General features: G+C 41.0%; 1 protein-coding gene across 1 annotated transcript in view; it reads left to right on the forward strand.

Annotated features, from left to right (window-relative positions):
* The window catches only part of LOC110001478 (uncharacterized), a 222,303-nt gene that overhangs the window by 189,104 nt on the left and 13,915 nt on the right, over positions 1–19,284 (forward strand). The window contains exon 4 of the mRNA XM_065965363.1: positions 14,631–14,668. Within this exon, the coding sequence (XP_065821435.1) occupies positions 14,631–14,668 (38 nt within the window). The remainder of the gene's footprint in view (positions 1–14,630; positions 14,669–19,284) is intronic.

The raw sequence follows: 19,284 nt of genomic DNA on the forward strand, positions 1-19,284 counted from the left end.
ACAACAGACCGAAGCCGAAAACTTTCCTTCTCTTGGAAGACAATTGAACGATGAATTGGTCATAAAAATAACTAGCAATTTGTTATCCAATGAGACATTAATTTAACACAACAAAACAGTCTACTCCATTCGTTGAGGATTTAAGAAAGCTTTCTTCTTTTGTTAGTAATGCTTTATTTCATACCGAACATCAATGACATTATTGACCACATTCCCACCAGGCAAATGCAGTACAAAAGCTACACCCTTATTGCAAATGACATGCATGGTTGTCGACATCTGCAGAATTATTTTTGCACTAAGTTACTTAAAAAAAATAATGCAACCTAAACCCATCATGCTGGTCAACCTACTTTTTTAGAATCCTGCAGATTATTGTTGTCATAATTAAGAATTTCTTGATTTTAGAAATATTGAAGTAATTTATTTTTATTTTTTTTATTTTTTTATATCATCTTTGAAAATGTTATCACAAGCATTACATCAGTTATTGAAAATCATGCTAAACCCCATCTTATAATGTAGGCTCTCCTTTTGGGTGTCATCCAACTTTTAAAGTGAAATATCACTGATAAGTAGAATTAGAATTCCCATTTCATAAGTGATGAGTCAGTCCTCATGCAAGCGCAACCCTCCCAGTTCCCCCTCCACCTCAGTTTTACCCAGTGACTCAACACGCTCGGTGTCTCTCACCCTTGCTTCACCCAGCTTTCTCAACCGTGCCTCCCCTCAGACACCAGGCCATTTCCGCTCCCTTCCCTACTCAACAAATATGTTCTTTGGAGCCCTTCCCAGAATACTTTGGCATACACCCATGCCCACTCCCAATCTGCTCCCTCGCTTGACACTGATCCAGAGGACAGCAAGGGGGCAGTGAAGGTGGCAGGGGGTACACCCGTATAGTTACCGTGCAGTCATGGTGCCACTTACCCTCAAGTAGGGAAAGAATAAAGAGAGAAGAGAAGGAGAGAAAAAGGGAGTCTTGCCTCATGCCTTTCTTTCGGTGTAACATGGCATTAATGTTTGGACATGGTTTATTCTCTGCAGAAAGACTGCTCAAAGCGAGGCCCCTACCTAAAAATACCCTGTCTTGGTCTCTTTGATGGAAATTGTGACTCTGCCTAACGACCGCTGTGAAGTTATGAACAAGTGATGAGAGGCTGGAGGAGAGAGAGATGAGAGAAAGATGGGAAATGGGTGAGAGAGAAATGGGAGAAAGGGGAAGAGGGTGAGAGAGAGGGATGAGAGACAGATGGGTGGATGGGGGGTGCGGTGGTGGAGGGTGAAACAGGATGGGAGGGAGTAATGGAGTAGAGATGGGACATTGTGGGTCAGCATGTGACTCATCATTCCTTTTTCTCTCATGAGGCCACTACAATCACGGATGTGCTCAATCAACCATTTATTTAAATTCAGGGTAAAGGGTGTTCTTTTTTAAAATCACACATTTCACAAGTTTTTGAACAAAAAATTGAACTATTAAAAAACGGTATATTCCATTACCATCCAAATAAGCCATTTGACTGTTTTTTAAATCAGACAATATCACAAAGCAAGCCATTTTTCCCAATATCCATTCTCTATACACCTGAAGACTAATTATACAAATATTAGCTCTTTCAGCTATCACTGGTTTACAAAACGAGTAATTGGCATTTGCCTTTAAAAGTATACTTTACAGGGCCATCAATACTTTCCTAAGCCAACCTCTCCTTTCAAAGACCCCTACCCAATTTTATCATCCGCCTTCCATTTCATCAAACCTGTGTTTGTCCTCTCATACTCTGTCATACACACCACTTCAAAACTGCTTGCTAAGGCTTGAGCAATCTCCTGGTAATGGTGTTTTTAAGTGGCCTGTTTGCATAGAGGGTGTATGGAGAGAGAGCCTCTGACAGAGCCAGTGACTAAGTGAGGCTTGTTACAGTGACTGAGCTTATATTCAGAGCCCAGTCATCCACTGGGGAACTGGCTGCTACTGTAGTCTGGCTGTGGTCTCCGAGCTATCACCAGCCAACACAGTTTTAGCAGTCTACTGTAATGCGACACTTGGGGTTTTTTTTCAAAGTGTGACGGCTATGTTGCACCATAGTTAATGCCTTTTATATGTATATTAGGTCCATATTTCTAAATGTGTGCATTCTGTGTTCCTGGATGTGAATGGAAAATAGAACTTGTATTTGTGTCTGCACGTGTGTGTTAAATGTATGCATGTGTAATAAACATTCTCTCTGTGATTTCACCACAATGAGTGCACTTGAGTGCCCCTAAAGAATAACTAGTCCCCTCCCTTCATCTCTCTGCTTTAGATTTCTTTTCATGGTTTATTTGAAATATTAACTGAAGTTATTTGCCTTTACTTGGCCATTGATAAAAGCTACATTAAAGCAGAGTGACTTTGATGCAGGGGAGAGGAACCTTTGGCAATGGGCCTTGATGAGACAGCCAGCCGGCCAGTCAGCCAGGTTTTCATTAGATGAATGCTGTGTGGGATTCTAGCCAGATAAGAGGGGCGCCAACATACTGGAGCCAACCAATATAGTTATAGCAAGGTGCTCTCTATTTCACTTCCTCTACGTCACTGCATGTCTTTATGGAAGTCTCTGTCCATCTCTCTATGTCAATCTCTCTCCTTCTAACCTGAGAGAGAGAGAGAGAGAGAGAGAGAGAGAGAGAGAGAAGCTAGCCTGAACAGCTTCCATGCCCTTTGCAAATCAACACACCCAGAGCAGTGATTTCCATAAAGATGTCTTGGCCCGGCTTTGCTTATGAATAGGTCGACTGAAATAGGTGGCTTAGTGGTAAATGTCAGAGAGAGATCGGAGAGGCAGAGAGACATTAAAGGAGACAGAATGAGGGAGGAGAGGGAAAGAAAGAAAAGGTTTGAAGATATGGCATGCTGAAATATTAAAAATTCAAAGGTTCATAGCTATATTGCAGCTGTTGACATAACCACTTGATTTGTAAGACATACTTGCACTCAACAGCTATCCTTGAACATATTTTAATATTTCATATACAAATTAAGTGTGTTTGTCACAGGAAATAACGTTGAAATAATAAGTAAATCTCTACATTAAGCATCTTCAGGGACAAAATAAAGGTGTAAATCTAGATGTCAGCATAGTCCGAGCTGCAAGAATTTCTGACATGCGTACATACACATTTAGCAAGGGCCATTGGACAGACTGTATGAAAGGCAGCTGTGTTATTCCAAGGTCAGTATTTGCTGGTAGTCACTGTTTTGCCCCCAGACAAAGTAGGATGCCCTGGATTCCCGGAGAAAATGATAGCTGCGGAGTGATTTGTTGAGGAGTGCAGCTGGAGTATGACATTTCCACTCGGTCTGGTGACAACACACCTTTTAAAACTACATCCTTACATTGTGCACTAGGCTGCTATTTTGCAGAGAAAGCATTTCAAATGGACTGAAAACATAAAATATGTTGAATGCAATTAATTGGCATGTGACAGAAAATAGCAATCTAAGGATCACAATGCAGGAGAAAATGTATTCCTGTTTTTTTTTTATCTTACAAAAATACTGTCATGACATCAGCCAAATCTACAATTTATATTAATTAGATATTGACTTACAGTGATGAAATAACGCCACAAGGACATGCAAATTAAAAAAGAAGTCATGGACAGGTCACCTCTGATTCTGAATGGGTATAAGGCTCTACTCAAACATTTCCTCTTTACCTTCACTTATTTTTGATCATGCATTCCTTCTCCAGAGCCATGTGTCCTGTGCTTGTCAACAACATTACTGCAAGAAGTCAATGACCTTTACACATTAGCATCTATTTCCCCATTTGTCTTGAACTTATGCAGTGTGTGCAAGGTGTAGAAAGTAGGTGTGGTACAAAATATATCGTCTTCCTGACTTGTGTGAACCAGTTATCAGTATGCTCACTGCAAATATTAATATAAACATTTTTCAGAATGTGACGCTCTTAACAGATCTCCTCTCAGTGGTGCTTATAACATGAATAAGGGTAACATGAGCAGAATCGGCTGAACTACAAGTTGACCTTGGGATTAGGGTGAAAGAAGACAGCAAGGTTAAATGTGACAGTGGGTAAAAGCAGTTAAGAGATGTGCTTCCTAAATCTATAAGAAGCTAAAAACAAAAAGTTGCTTCAGTTTTATGTTCAAAAACTGTACAACAAAATTGTACTCGCCTGCGATGAGTACTTTACTGGGCAAGGAGTACTACATGCCAGTCATTGCATATTTTATTAACATTGACAGGGAAATGCATTCTACCAACTAGAGTGCTGAATGAGACTTACACCGGTGCTCCTATGTCATGAGTTTAAAGGTTACGGAGGAACGAAAAGCTGACTGAAACGACCCAGTGTTCTGCTGAGTTGTTCTGCTTTGTCAAAAATTCTACCATAGCGCTAATGGCTATCAATGTTGCCCATCAAATAATGCTCCAAGTACATATCACTCATATTACACCACAACCCCACATTTTCACTTTAAGGAAATGGGGAAGCATCCTTCCAAACCTTTAACCAAACTTTGAAGATACTATGAGAAACATCATTAATTTATAGGTACATTAATGTGTTGGCATAATTACAGGATTGTGGCTTTGCACAGATTTGCTCAGAGCTGCCTAGTAGCACATCTCAATGGGAAGCACTGTTTGATTAACACTCTTTGTAGTTACAGACATTGAGGAGAATATGACAGTAGCTGTAACAGGAACGGACGCATATACAGGTTTACATGAGAAAATCGATTCTCGAGAATCGTTAATCGTGATGTTATCGTGGGCCATGTATTGCGTATAGTACCATGAGCTACCCTGTCATTTTACACTTGCACTTAAAGATTCTTTGTAGTTTACTGATGTGATGAACTGTTTGACTCATGATCTTTATTACACCGAGTCTTGAGGGGGCCTTTAATGTGTAACTGTATTTCCACATGGCATGAAAAATCCTCTCACTGATTGTTTTAACTTCTAACAGCCTGTGTGCGTGTGCGTGCATGCGTGCGTGCGTGCGTGCGTGTGTGTGTGAGTTCAAGCGATGTTACAGATAGCTGTTATCTATCGGGCCGTTAAGCTGATTAGTGTGAACTGTGGCCAGGTTCATTTGCATACGTTCCTTATCTCATTAGATTGGTATCAGCCAATCTGTCACCATGCAAGGCCTCGACCGGGATGTCTTCTTACCTCGCTCTGTAAACACAAACTACACACACACACACACACACACACACACACACACACACACACACACATAAAATGTGCAAACATTCACCATTAATACCCCCAGCTAACAACAACACAACAACACTAATGTGTAACACCAGCCAGAAGTGCAGGCTCCACAACCTCCGTTTCTCTCAAGCACTACTACACCGCTGTCACAGCAACACAGCACATCTTCTCCTCAGGCTGTGCATGCCCCCAGTCTTATCAAGGTCATTAACTTCATCTCTTAGTCCCATCGCTACATTGTCATCTTTGCTCATCACAGTTTTTTTTCTTTTATCCCTTGTTTAATGTTTTTTTCTGCATTTCTGTGATCAAGTAACATTGTGGTCTTTAGATTTTTAAATTCCAACTACATTGGCATCAATTAATGTGTGCCTTCTACTTGGACATTTTAAGGGACTACTGTAGTTTTAGACTACTTAAACAGAACTTGCTTCACATATGTATGAAGTGAATTTGTGAATTCCAAATTAATCCGATCCATTTCAATTAACATTTTTCCAAATAACATGGCTCACTTGAGGTTCAAGAACAATACGAAAAAATGTGACCTTTATGTGACTGACTGCACATATTAGTGCAGCAGCTTTTTTTTTTTTTTTTTTTTTTTTTAGAACTGATGATTTCACATTTTGTAATTTCACTCTAGCCTTTGCTTTAGAGCTTTGGAAAACAATGAAAATGACCATCTTGAAATTAAAACATGTTTGTATGAACCAGAACCCTTCAATAATTACCATACTGACTATTTAAAACTAATATGTCTTCATTTGTTTGACTGTAATTTACCTTCATTTGATACGAACAGGCAAATACTTTATTTCCGATTCATGGTTTACAAATGTAATATTCATCTGGTGTTACAGTGGCAGCCTTGTTACTTTGAATGATTTGAAGAGAGTTTAAGAGCAGCTTTCACTAGCTGCCACTTGTGTGATGTCAAAAGGCCACGCCAGTGTTTATGCATCTCACACTGCCACTAGAAAACATTTTATTTACTATCATGGCTCCCACACCAAGGACAGCATTAACACTTTGTTTTATGAGTTCTATCAATGCAGCCACACCACGTGGACCAACCACTACATTGTACTCATTTATCTATCAAGTGCTAGTCTGCCTTGAGTGAGTGGACCTTTACCAAGTGCTTGTTTCAGCACTGCTAAGTCATCTCCTGTACATATTTCCAATTTCAGGCCGGACCATAGATAGTGATGGAGACATATTTCATATCGCTACACAGCTGGCTGACACAGAGAGGTCATTTTTTAATTTTAACCCGGAGCCAGTAGTGCAGGTTACAGTGTGCTGAGGTCAGCATGTGTCTTCACATAGTTTCATTCATGAACAAGGCAACATTTGTGCAGTCTGAAAGTGAAATAAAACAGTTTTAAGTGCAATGAGACCTTCAGTGTGTTTGTGTTCTATGTACATGTGTGTGTATGTGTTCTTACACAAAAGAGAGAAAATTACCTTATCAATTTCTTCAGTTGAATGATACACAGCTGTGGAGCGTTCACATGGTTTACGAAATGGTTTAGGCATGGGTACCTTGAGAATGGGAAAAGCATAAGAGATAAGAGTATTAGTGGGGAGCAGAATAGTTAATTGGCTTAGAGAAATAGTCACAATATCCTCAGTGTTCCCATATTCTCTCTGCAAAGTGTTGCTAATCAGTTTTATGCCATTATTTGTACCTGCATTTTTTGTGTGAGAAATAAAGCGAGCATGAATCTCAACATTACATGAATTAAGATATGATTGTTGTTTTATTATATTTTTAAATACATTATATTAAAAAAACAATATCTTAATAATGTTGAATATTTTACTTACCAGGTTACATTATGATGAACTTTAAACAATGCAATGAACACATACTTGCCCCTGGCCTTGTGATTGATTGAAATGCTCTGAAGTCCCTTGCCTTTCGCCCCCTTGAAGCCTAACAGAACTCTGTGAAAGGTCAGTGTTGAGTTGAGTGTTTCTGAAGGGACAGTGTCATCAAACTTAAAATGGTGTTTTAGAGTTGGTGTCAAAGGCGTTGAAAGTGTAACATATAAAGCATGTCCTTTTTTCTTGTGATGTATTGATGTTGTTTTACAGCATAGGTAGACTTTGGGTGTAGAGAAAGTTCAATGGTGACAATATTTTGGATACATTAAGTAGTTTATTTCTATTCAATTGAATGGAGTTGTGGTTATAGGAAAGATAAGAAAGTGTTATAGGATACTTTGAGTTACACACATCACGATTATCAAAAAGACGGGTCTGTTTGGAGAGTTACCAAATGATAGCACTTCTCACTTTTTCAGCTTTATTTACTTTGTTCAACACAGTTCTTCAAAGTCACAACAAGAAGATGGATCAGTCTTTCAGTCGAGTGTGTCAGCATTTTCTGATGTGATGGAAGTTTATCATTGACCTCTGACACATATAAAAAAGTTTTGAGATTTTGACAAAAGAGTCTCATAGTTTACCTCTTTGTGATTTTTTTGTTCTGTTACATGTACCTCTTCAGCGATGAAAGGAGCACTTGTACATGCCTGCGGGTTAACTGTTGGTAAGAGTTAGTGTGGAAAAAAGAGCTGCAGAGACAGCCCCTTACATCTCTGTTACCTTCAAGAGGCTAATGCTTTATTTATAACACTGCACCCCCCAGGTGTACACCTCAGGTCCCTGCACAGCCCCTTCTCCTCCCCACAGGTATACTCTGCGCTTCTGCCTCGTACTGCGCTACCTAGCGCACCTTCACATGCCTTTCCTTTCAACATCCCACTCCTGCGGCTGCATAAGAAGAGGAAGTTGTGGAGAGAGATACAAAGACTCGGTGTGACGCACATACAATCTGCAGACTGAAGCGGTTTCACAGCCATGGTCTCCAATGTCTCACTGCAGTTCTCTCGGGTGTTGGAGAGAAAGAGCTGAATCCCCTATCCTCCAGCCCTGCTCACTCCCACCGAGCTGAAGAAACGCCACAGAGGAGAAACAGAGAGCGAGATGGAGAAAAGAAATGTGGAGGAACACTAAAGGAATGGAGAAGCAGAATCGAAGGGGAGGTGAATTGAGAAGACAAAGAAGTAGGAAGGGGGGCGAGAGGAGAAAGGAGAGATTGAAGAAAGCGTGATAAAGAGGGAAAGAAATAGTGTCTCGCTTTTTTTAAACTTGGAGATGCTCAATCCCTTCTTCTCACTCCAACCTGCATTTCTGGGTCACTAGAGACATTTAAACTGCACTTATAATTAACAGCTATTTTTAAACAGGGAGGGAGAAGTGGAGCGGTGGCGAGGTACAAAAGCATTAAAATTGCCCCAGATTCGCTATTGAATAGGACACATCAAGGCAATATGCTGGCAGATCAAAGTGAGCGAGGAGAAAGGAGACAGGGCCGATCAGTGGGGATAAATTGTTCCCTTTATAATGGCATAAGAATAGACCTCTTTGCAGCTGAAACAATTTAATAACTGCATTCATTACCTCTGTCCAGCCTGTCTCTCTGTCTGTCTGCTGCACAATGTGTAACTGCTTTTGCCATGCTCTACCTCTCTTTGTCTCTCTTTCCGTCTTTCTCTTTGTCTCCCAAACTTATTACCTCATTCTTTTTCCCTTTTATATCTTGCAGTCCTCTTTTTGTCTACTTCAGCTCTCACCCTCCACCGAGTCTGGCATCCTCCACCTTTTCTTCAGCCCACTTGTCCCCGCTGTCTCGCCTCTACTCCTGCATGCTCCGGCAGTAGCTACAGCAGCAGAGGTTCCTCTGAGCCGATGTGCTGCAGGCCCCACAATGAAGATGTGCAATGTCTGACACTCTTGGAATGAGAGCCCTAATAGAAGGGGAAGCGGTTATCACAGAGCTCCCCCAGGACCAGCCTCTGTGTGCCTGACGCTAATTATGGCGCATGCAAATGAATATGCAGCATTAAAGTCAGAAGAAGACTGCCTGACTCTGTGTGTGGAGGGGCTGTGTGTCAGTGTGTGCATGAAGCAGTGTGTGTGTGTGTGTGTGTGTGTGTGTGTGTGTGTGTGTGTGTGTGTGTGTCCGTGTGTGTGCGTGTGTGTGTGTGTGTATGCGTGGGTGTGTGGGTGTGTGTGTGCGTGTGTGGGTGTGAGGAAATTATGTTCAGAGTGTGAGTTTGTGAGCTTGTTTGGATTCCTGAAGGTGTGTGTGTGTGCATGCATGTCTGTGCACAGCAGGAATAAACCACAGGGCCAATCCCCTTTTACCTTTTCATTTCTGCAGTGGTTCAGATACTTACACTGATTCATTCTTTATTTTTTATTCATTAGTATAGACCCAAATAAAAGACCATGCATCAAGGATTACGATGAAGAAACAGGCAATAACACAACATCTCTCTATCTGTCTCTCGCTCTCTCTTGTTCACAAATGTGAGGTTGAGCAGAGGATCTCACAGGAGGATTCCTATAAATATGTCTCTCTCACATCCACAAGCAACCTCTCCAAGAGGGCGTCTTTATTAAAACCATTTTGTCTTCTCTTTGTGTCCTTTGTCTGCATGTGTGTGCATGTGCACACGTGTGTGTTGCCAGTGTGCTTTTCCATCTGGGTGTGTGTGCACATGTAGTTGCATATATTTGCATATCAGCAAATGTTTGTGGATATTTTAATGCATGCACACATTGTGTTTGTATGTGTTTATTTGTCAGATTTTGTACGCATTTAATTGCATTTTTCTATTTCAGTGTGTGTTTGCACCTTTTATATGACAACCCCTATCTGTTTTGCTAGTGTGTGTGTGTGTGTGTGTGTGTGTGTGTGTGTGTGTGTGTGTGTGTGTGTGTGTGTGTGTGTGTGTGTGTGTGTGTGTGTGTGTGTGTGTGTGTGTGTGTGTGTGTGTGTGTGTGTGTGTGTGTGTGTGTCTGTGTGTAGTCTATATGTTGGCCATCTTATCTCCCCATTAGCCTCTTGTGCCCTGACCAGTATTCCCTCTCTCCCTTTCCTGCTTTCTCTAATGGGTAATTTAGCCATGCTCGCCTGACATCTAGCCTATTCCTTGTTTAGTTGCCATGGCTACGCAGGCCTATGGATTGCTCCCTTGCTCCCTGGCCTTGCTCTGGATGCTATAGATGTCTCAACTATTAGAGGGCAGAACTGCTAAACACACACACACACACACACACACAAACACAAACACACACACTGTGTAGACTATACAGATAAACAATTAAGCACTCTGCATGAATTTAGATTAATTTCTTTGCAGAATGGAACTCTAACTGAAATAAGCACATAAATGGGTGATTATTAAAGATAAAAATTGCAATGGTCTTTGAAAACAGGTTAACATCATAATAAATAGATATTTAATGACACTTTCCTAATATTGTTGAAAACAATCACTGCCCTGGATACGGTTTTTGTCTTTAATTTGAATGTAAATAATCAAACCAATTATTTGATTTTTAATTTAAATATGAGACATGTATTCATTTTTGTGAATAGTAGGCAATGTTTTACTACTCAATACATCCTCCAAGGTAAACTTTATTATACCGAGCCAAGCATTATTGCTCTTCAAGATGACAAGAGAATGCTCTAAACCTGAGTGGCCTCTCTTGATTTTCTCTTTATTGTCATCTTAGGGTAACTGTTAGCACCATACGTTTTACTGTGCTATATTTTTTTACACGGTTTTATCGTCTTTATTTCCCAGTTATGACAGATCTGCGCCTGGCTTAGGGTAGCAACCTTCTGATAGATGGAGACCTTTTGTACTTCCCTGAAAGAAATCACAACTCCAATCTTCAACTCAGACACCTACAGAGGCCAAGCTAGTTGAGTCAGTGTGGCAGCATGAATATGTGCCCTTGTTCACTGTGTATGCACACACATTTGTGTGGTATTGATTTCCACTTTCACTATCTCAGTCGAATAAAAGAAGTGTATTTTAAAAGTGTATGCTCCTTTGCCTTACAAGAAACTTATATACCTTGTCATCAGTTTTGTAAGGTCATTATTGTGGATTCAGTGCTATGTGTTAGAGCTGCTTTCTGCAAAAGTAACTCAACAGTATGGAAAAGGAGGAATGAGGGTTGCAGGCAGGCAGGGAAAAAAAGCAATACTGGATTTGGTCTCCTCATGTATTTTGCAGGATTTACAAGTTGGAGGTGGAGGGTTGCAGCAAGGGGCTTCAGGGTCAGAACAAACAAGGAGCTTTGAGTTTCATGCTTTTGCAGAAGATCTTGTTGTCTTTGAAGTTTTCACTATCGAGAGCAAAGGAGAGAGGGAGAGGCAAACGGTGCAGCGAGAGTTAGGATAGCAAGAGCAGCGAGGGAAGGAGAACGACTTACAGAAGTGTGAAGCCCTTGAGTTGAAACTGTGCCTGCCTGGGCCTACAGAGAGCAGATGACAGTAGCTTTGGTTTCTTTTGCAGAGCTCACAGTACTTTTGCCTTACATAACCCCTCCCATTGTGCTTTTTCAATTATTTGGGGAGAAATCTTAAGTATGCACTTAAAAAGTTAATGCTTTCATGTGTTTCAGAGTAGGGGGAAGAGAGGGGGCGCGCCACAGATCACTCATGAAGTAGACGGCAGTGACAACTTTCCAGAATATCGACATTTAAAATATTCTGTAAGGTATATCAGCAGAGTTTAACTGTGTGCATCAGTGTTTTATGAAAGAGAGGGAAAAGATAGAGACTGAGGAAGACATATAATATTGTAAGAGCAGATGCGAGCAGTGCAAACTCAAGTCGTTCTAATTCTTCACCCCTCCCCCCTTCCTATTTTCCCCTTAAGGTGCCCCTTACCCCCATCCTCCCCTCCTCTTGCTGCTCTGTGAGGTTAAAGCGCACCTTCCCACTAAAGGGCTCTGGGGTCACGCATCTGCATGTGAAATGTGAACCCGCTGACATTCCTGGGCAGCCCTAAGCCATGCAGTCCTTTTGTTCACTAGGGTGCCAGTGTCAAGCCTAACAAGCCCAGCAAGGGTCTCCGACAGAGGAGAGGGACAGACAGAGAGAGGGATTGGTGTGTTATTGATGCCCTCTGCAAGCATCCCTTTTCAGAAATGCCAAAGCAAGACATTTCAAAAGCTAAGTTGCTCACAATGGTATCACAAGTATCCTTTTTAAAACACAACCCCCCCAAATGATCTTATTACAACGAGCTGGCTCTAACACTAAATTACATTTATTTGGCTATGATAAAAAGGTAACGTATTGAGGTTTAGACGTCCTATATATTCTATAAGGTCAAGGCAACCGTAAAAAAAAACATGTCAGGTTTCTGTGACAACCGTACAGACCTTAGTAACTGCATGGCCAGTTCAGCACTTTGTATGAAAAATCAAACAGTTTTTTCAATATCAAATGTGTTGTTCACACTTAAGACCCTCTTGATTTTTGATTTCACATTTTTTTTTTGTTTTTTTTAACTGACACGGCTTTCAGGCAGACATTAGTGGATAAGCAAGTTCTTTTAAATCAGGCAACACATTGAGGTGCTATGGCAGGGCTGGGGTCCTTTCTGCCTTTGAATAAAGTTCTGAGGCACAAAGGGCATCTATTCAGCAGCCAGTGATGGACTTCACACTGGCCTTTATGTCCTCACTGGCAGACAGAAAGAGAGAGAGAGAGAAAGAAAAAAGCCTGTGAGGAAGAAGTGAAACAGAAAACAGAGACATTGCTCAGGCAGTAGTTGTATGGATTGACAAACATGTTAGACAGAAAAAGTTGATCAATGTGACCGCATTAATAGCGGGACATGTTATGGTATGTTTATTTAACTCTCTAAACTATTGCAAGTTAACAGCTGAATGATAAAAGGACACTCAGTAGAAGATAAGGGCTCTTCAATAAATTATATCTTAGACAGCTTTAAAAAAATGTCAGCAGGTGTTTGGTACGCACATTTTAAAACATAAACAAACAAGCATCATTCAGTGTCAGTATAATTTATTTTATTTAACCTTTATTTAACCAGTATACAACTATTTGACATTAAAAATTTCTATTCCTAGAGTGTCCTGGCCAACGTGGGCAGCAGCACAGTTATCAAAATGTCCAACATACAGCGAGCAGGTCTGCATACAGACATAATAGAGGGTTCATAAACACATAGGAGACATGAAATCAAAGGAAAACAGCAAATATTTGTCAACCGACCACCATCAGAGATATCAAGCAAAACATCTACAGCCAGATGTAGAATACAACATGGTCTCTTCTTTATAAACAACATATTCAATACATTTCTTTTCTACTCATTCGAAAATTCACACTAACAGGGAATACATTTATATTCACTCTATTCATTTTTGCAAAACCCTGTTGCTGTTAGAACGTTGTCTTGAAAGTTTTTACGGTCTAGATGTGATGTTTGTTGCAGGTCACAGTGAGCCACTCTGCTCTGTGATTTTTTTGATCTAATGAAGCTATCATGTTTCTTTAATGTGTCCTGAGGGTGTGTGTGTTTGCACCAACATAACCAAGACCACATGAATATTTGGACGAACTGTCTTTCCCTTAAAAATATGATACTCTTTAAGGAAAAAGAAAGTTCACATCAGGAGATTAATAAAAGTGTCTAGTTTAACTGATTTATACCCCACAGAAACAGATTGCTATTTGATGCATTTTGGACATTGTTTATTGTCTCTAAAATCAACACCTATAGAGATTAAATCAATTCAATTTCCAGTCATCCTGTGTTCATTGAATGAAGAAACACAATACCAAAAAACACATCTTTGTATATACTGCATATGAGTCCAAAGATGCATAAAGGTCAAACACACATGGCTTCATACAAACCCACACAGTCTTATACTTTTACTTATTCTAATATTTTGTAAGTGGAGCCTAATACTCTCATCCCACATTCGTCTCTCTCCCGGTGCAGCGTGAGTGATTCATTTAGAGCTACTACATTAGGGCTGTCCATCCATCCGGTCTGCTTTTCCAAACACATCCATCCCAGTCCTAGTTAAAACACTGGGGGATCTCCTCCACTCCACCTCAACCCCCCAAAAGTCTTTTATGATGTCCATAAAATGGAAGAGTGCAGCTTTACTTGAACTAATAATATCTGAGCTTACAGGGCCGTGATTGATGATCTTTAAAGCCAGCCCGATCGGTCTCATCTTTCTTCAGATTTTTATCACTGACTTGTTTGCAGTCATGTGCAATCACAAGCACCGGGAGAGGTAACAAGTGCTTGATGTATGATGCTTGAGCCACTTTTGTCAGCTGCGCATTTCCCTTCTCTCCCTCTTCTTTTTTTTCTATTTTAACCCAAGGCTTCTATTTGTTGCCTCTCTTGAATTGTTTGCAGACTGTTGTCTAACTGTGCTCTCTCTCTCTCTCTCTCTCTCTCTCTCTCTCTCTCTCTCTCTCTCTCTCTCTCTCTCTCTCTCTCTCTTTTTTTAGATGGTGGGAATGTCTTCTCCTGGGGGATGGGGCAAGAGGTGAGCCAAACATTTTTCCACTTTTTGCCCTGCCAGGAGAGGCAGACTAAGAACAACACTGGATTTTTTCATATCACAAAAGTGTTCTCTCTTGCTCGCACTCTCTCTGTCTGTCTGTGTCGCTCTCCCTTAAACACACACACACAAAAAACGTGCACACACATTCCCATATTTTAAACATTTTGAAAAGATTTTTTTTTTTTTTTTTTTTTATCCAGAGTGCAGATTAAAAGGTTTTGGTGGGATCTATGTCCAAGCCCTCCCTTAGAGCACTTAATATCCTTTATGGTGTGCCAAGAATGCACATCTTTTTAAATTCTATAAATCACCTTTATGGGATCTGCTGTTTGTCTGTCTCGACTCCTCTGCTTCACATGGACAGAGCAGGAAATCCCCTATGTGGTATCTGCTGTAGTTTATGTATGTCCAGAGCCAGAACGTGTGCATGCGAGGCTGTGCGTGTGTGTCTGTTGGCTCTGTCCTGTCTCTCCTTCTCTGTTAGATAAAGAATCCCACCTGTCACCGAGGATTGTTCTGGCCTTTCATTTAAGACGTTCTTTAAAGAGCCGCATCATTACACAGCCTTCAGACAGAGCCCGGAGAGTGTAAAATCTCGGCCCACCTCAATCCCTCTGTTCGTCTTTCTCTTTGATTCTCTCTCCTCCTGGATTTGTGGTTATCTGTTAGGTGGTTTGAAACCACGGCCAAAATGTGATCACTTTTACAACGTGACAGTGAGGATGACGCTTTGCCAGGACAGTGAAACAAACATGTAGGTGAAGGTTAGAGAGACAGGGGGTGCAATGAAAATGTTAGACATCAGTTGTTATGAGCTTTGACGTGGCCTTGGCTTCCACGCTGCACTTTTACATCACAGCGTGGCTTCTAGTCTAACTAGACTCATTGGATTTTCATAGGCGTTCTCGCGTCTTTATAACTCTATGTTAGTCTCCACAAGGGCACTGTCTCTTTCTTTCCCTTCTCCCCTCATCATGTTCTTTCTTTCCCTTCTTCTTCCATCGCTCCTATCTTCCTGCCCTCTCTCTCTCTCTCTCTCTCTCTCTCTCTCTCTCTCTCTCCTCTGTCTTGGAGCCGTTCTGATGATTGATTGTTTCTCTGTGCAGTCTGACAGGATGTAGCACACTCTTGGCCCCAGGGGCCCCGAGCAGGCTGCACCACCTGATTAAGACTCCCCCTGTAATCAGGCGCACAGTGCCACACTGAAACTACTCCCGTCAACACGTAAAAAAAAAATAAGAAAGGTTCCACGCCCTGAAAGATAACACTTTGTTTGTTGCAGGAGAAGAAGTGAGATGAGGGGCCATCTAGACCTTTTTTTTTTTTTTTTTACCTAGCTGATACCTTCTTCTCTCCAGGGCTTAAAGACTTGTATGTATCAGCCGCAGCAGAAAAAGTAGAAAAGCAAAAGGTCTTAAACCTAATAAAGTTTTCCGTTGCCTTACTAAGGTAAACCCAGGCAGCTCTAACCTTATTACGGCAGGTAATAGTATTACAGATAGAGATCTCATTGTTTTCTCCTATCGAGACTAAAAGACGGACGGCCTGCGCTGTATCACATGATTGAGGTGAGAAGGTATTTGAATGATGTCAGAGAGCGTGTGCCACAGCCTGAATCAATATGCTAACAACATAACAGGGCTAGCAAACAAGTGGAAAAGCAACCAAGTGAACTATAAGTGGTGTTTCAGATGTTTTGTAGGGAATACAAACGTGTTTCCAGTAGACCTTCTTAAGAAAATAACACAGAAAAAAGTAAGCTCATGAATATCACATTATTTCTTATTGGATTAACTGGGAAGCTAGGGATGCCAATACAGACAAACACATCTGCAAGTCTAGATTCGTGTCTCTGTTCCTAATGTCAGCTTGTGTGATAACAGGGTCAACCATCCGCTAAAGTTCAGTCGGCGAGTTCAACTAGTCAGAGAGCTCCATCGAAACAATGAGCTCAATTGAAAAAATATATTACTGTGTTCTTGTGCAACAGCCTAACAGTCTTAACAGCGGGGGCGGACGAAACTGTCTCTCGTACAAAGCAGATGATGGTTGGAGATGAGCTACAAATTGCATTATTTCTGTAGTTCAAATAAGATGCAATACTAACAAACAAAACCTTTGGGGAAAGGCAATCTGGCCAACAGGGAAAACATTGAAAGAAAGTGAAGAGTGAGGTCTGCTCACATTTGTCTTTTAACACTGAGTATAACATGAACCTCTAACTACAAATAATAATATTAAATGAAGCCGATGATGAAAGAAAACGAAGCATATACCTGACATGCAACTTGTTTCACACCAACTATTGTGTTTGTCTGATGTATGGCTTGAGATAGACATAGCTTCCTGGTCTGTCCATTGCAATCCTGTCTATACTGTAATGATTAGGGCGACTCATCAGGCATGGTACATTTTAAGTGAGCCGGGACTGCTGGTGGTGGAAACCCCGGGCCTGGTTCCAGCACAGTTCAGGCCTCATCGAACCTTGGGCTGGTTCCAAATGGATGCTAATATGGTCTGAGCAGCTGCAGTAGAGTAAAGTGAAAGTTATTGATAACATTGATGTAAAGGTCCCTCATCAGTGTGACAGAATATGACAAGGAAGAAAAACATGTTTGTCTTTGTGCTAATGTATATAGCGGAGTCTGCTCATGCTCTCAAATGTGTGTGCGCATTTAGTGTTAGCATCTGTGCCTGTGGGTGTGCTTGGTATTTCTTCATGCTCACATTTATATCTGTCCACATTTCCCCTTTCCCTTCCTGCTGATGCCATCAGTACACCCGATGTGACTGATGACAGTCGTTGCCACAGTCTGATGCTTCGCTGCTTAATGTCCTTTTTGTTTATTAATTAACTGCAGGACATATATGCTGAGAGACACCTATTGATTCTACTGCTGCATTAATTGATTTTTTTTGCTTCACTAATCATATTGTTGCTGCAAGATCATTACTAGGCTTCTGTGATCTCTTTGTGGTAGAGCATTGTGGGTTGATCTGTTATGTGCCCTTCTTAGTTTTGTGGGTGAAGTGCTGACTGCAGTTGTCATTTTAAATGTATATCTTGCTGTTTTGTGTACTCAGATAAAAGGGGAACAGATGGAGAAGTACAGAAGTCTAAGGACATAAACAAGTCCTAACGTAGTCACAATTCATTCTATCTGTCAAAATAAAAACATTTCTAATAGTGAACACTGTAAAGGTTAGTAATATATGTTTTATAGATTCTTAAGAACTAGAAAATGAGTGAATGCCACTGAAGTTAAAATAGCCTAATAGAATATTTCTTTTAAATTGCATATACACGCCCAACATCTGCAACAATTCTACCCCTAATAGATGCACATTTTCAACACAGGCCTTAATGTTTGTCCTTTAGAGAGGCAACTAGTTATTATCTAATATTCTTCACATTTCAACGACATAAATTCAAAGCTACAAATACAGATTTTGTGAGAAATATATAATAGGAAACAGACAAGTCCTTATGTCCTTCCTCTCAGTCAAAATACAAAAGTTTGACTGAGGAAAAAAGTATAGTAAGTGGAATTCTTCATAATGTTTTGAATATATTCACAAATTCTTTTATGTTTCAACTAACAAGAACTCGTAGAACTTGTAGAGATAAAAAGTAAACTTTTTCAGAAAATAGGCAGCACAACCCTGACAGCAAGTAAAAGGTGAGGGTGTCCTTCTGATATAAAACACCAATGTTGTATCATTGCAACAAACGGATTTCCAGTGTCTGTGTATATCAGACTGCCAGAGGCTCCCCAGCGAGTCTGACCAGGGGTTACTGTGTAACCAAAGCGTCTGTCTCCTGCTCACCACCCAGATCAGCCGGTTCAGCTTCACTGGACCCAGTTGTCTTGCTTTCATACTGACAACTGTCTGGGAAAGGTCTGTCTGGGGTTCAAGTACATTAAAGTCATCCGCTCCCCTCCCACTGAGCCCCCAACACAGATGGCTCCAGATGCAGCTGGCACAGCATGGAGCACCACCTGACAGTGCTCATTCACTCAGACACGCACACACAAATACACAAACACAAGTATAAACACATGCAGACACTCTGACACGTGCACACATTCAGGAATGGACACATCTGCTCACTAACTGTACCTAAATGCAAGTAAACTTACACACGCGCACACACTAAAGCTGTGATGGAAGCACATACACTCACACCTATAAATACACAGACACACACCCTCACAGCATGAACATATGCTGCCACGCATCTACAAATCCTCACAGTAGCGCACATACGAATAAGCAATTAAAGACCCAGATTACTGCACGGCGCACATTCACACTCTCAAATGTAAACCAACACATATTGTGCTCGCTCTCAGACATATGTCAGGGCATGCCGAAGTGCACATGAGCACAGTGCAGAAAGCCCTTTATCTTAGCAGGAAAGAGAGAGCAGGGCAGCTGAGACAAGTCACACTGAGCGACAGCAATGTGCTAGACAGGGAAAGAGGAAGAGATGTAAATTTAGGACAGTGCATTATATGTATAACAATAGATTTTACGCTTTTGTCTTTGAATAGTTTTCACACTCTCATCAATGAGGGATTGCATCGATACAGGTT

The sequence above is a fragment of the Labrus bergylta genome, chromosome 2 (genome assembly GCF_963930695.1).
Source record: "Labrus bergylta chromosome 2, fLabBer1.1, whole genome shotgun sequence".
In the NCBI taxonomy this organism is placed as follows: Eukaryota; Metazoa; Chordata; class Actinopteri; order Labriformes; family Labridae; genus Labrus; species Labrus bergylta.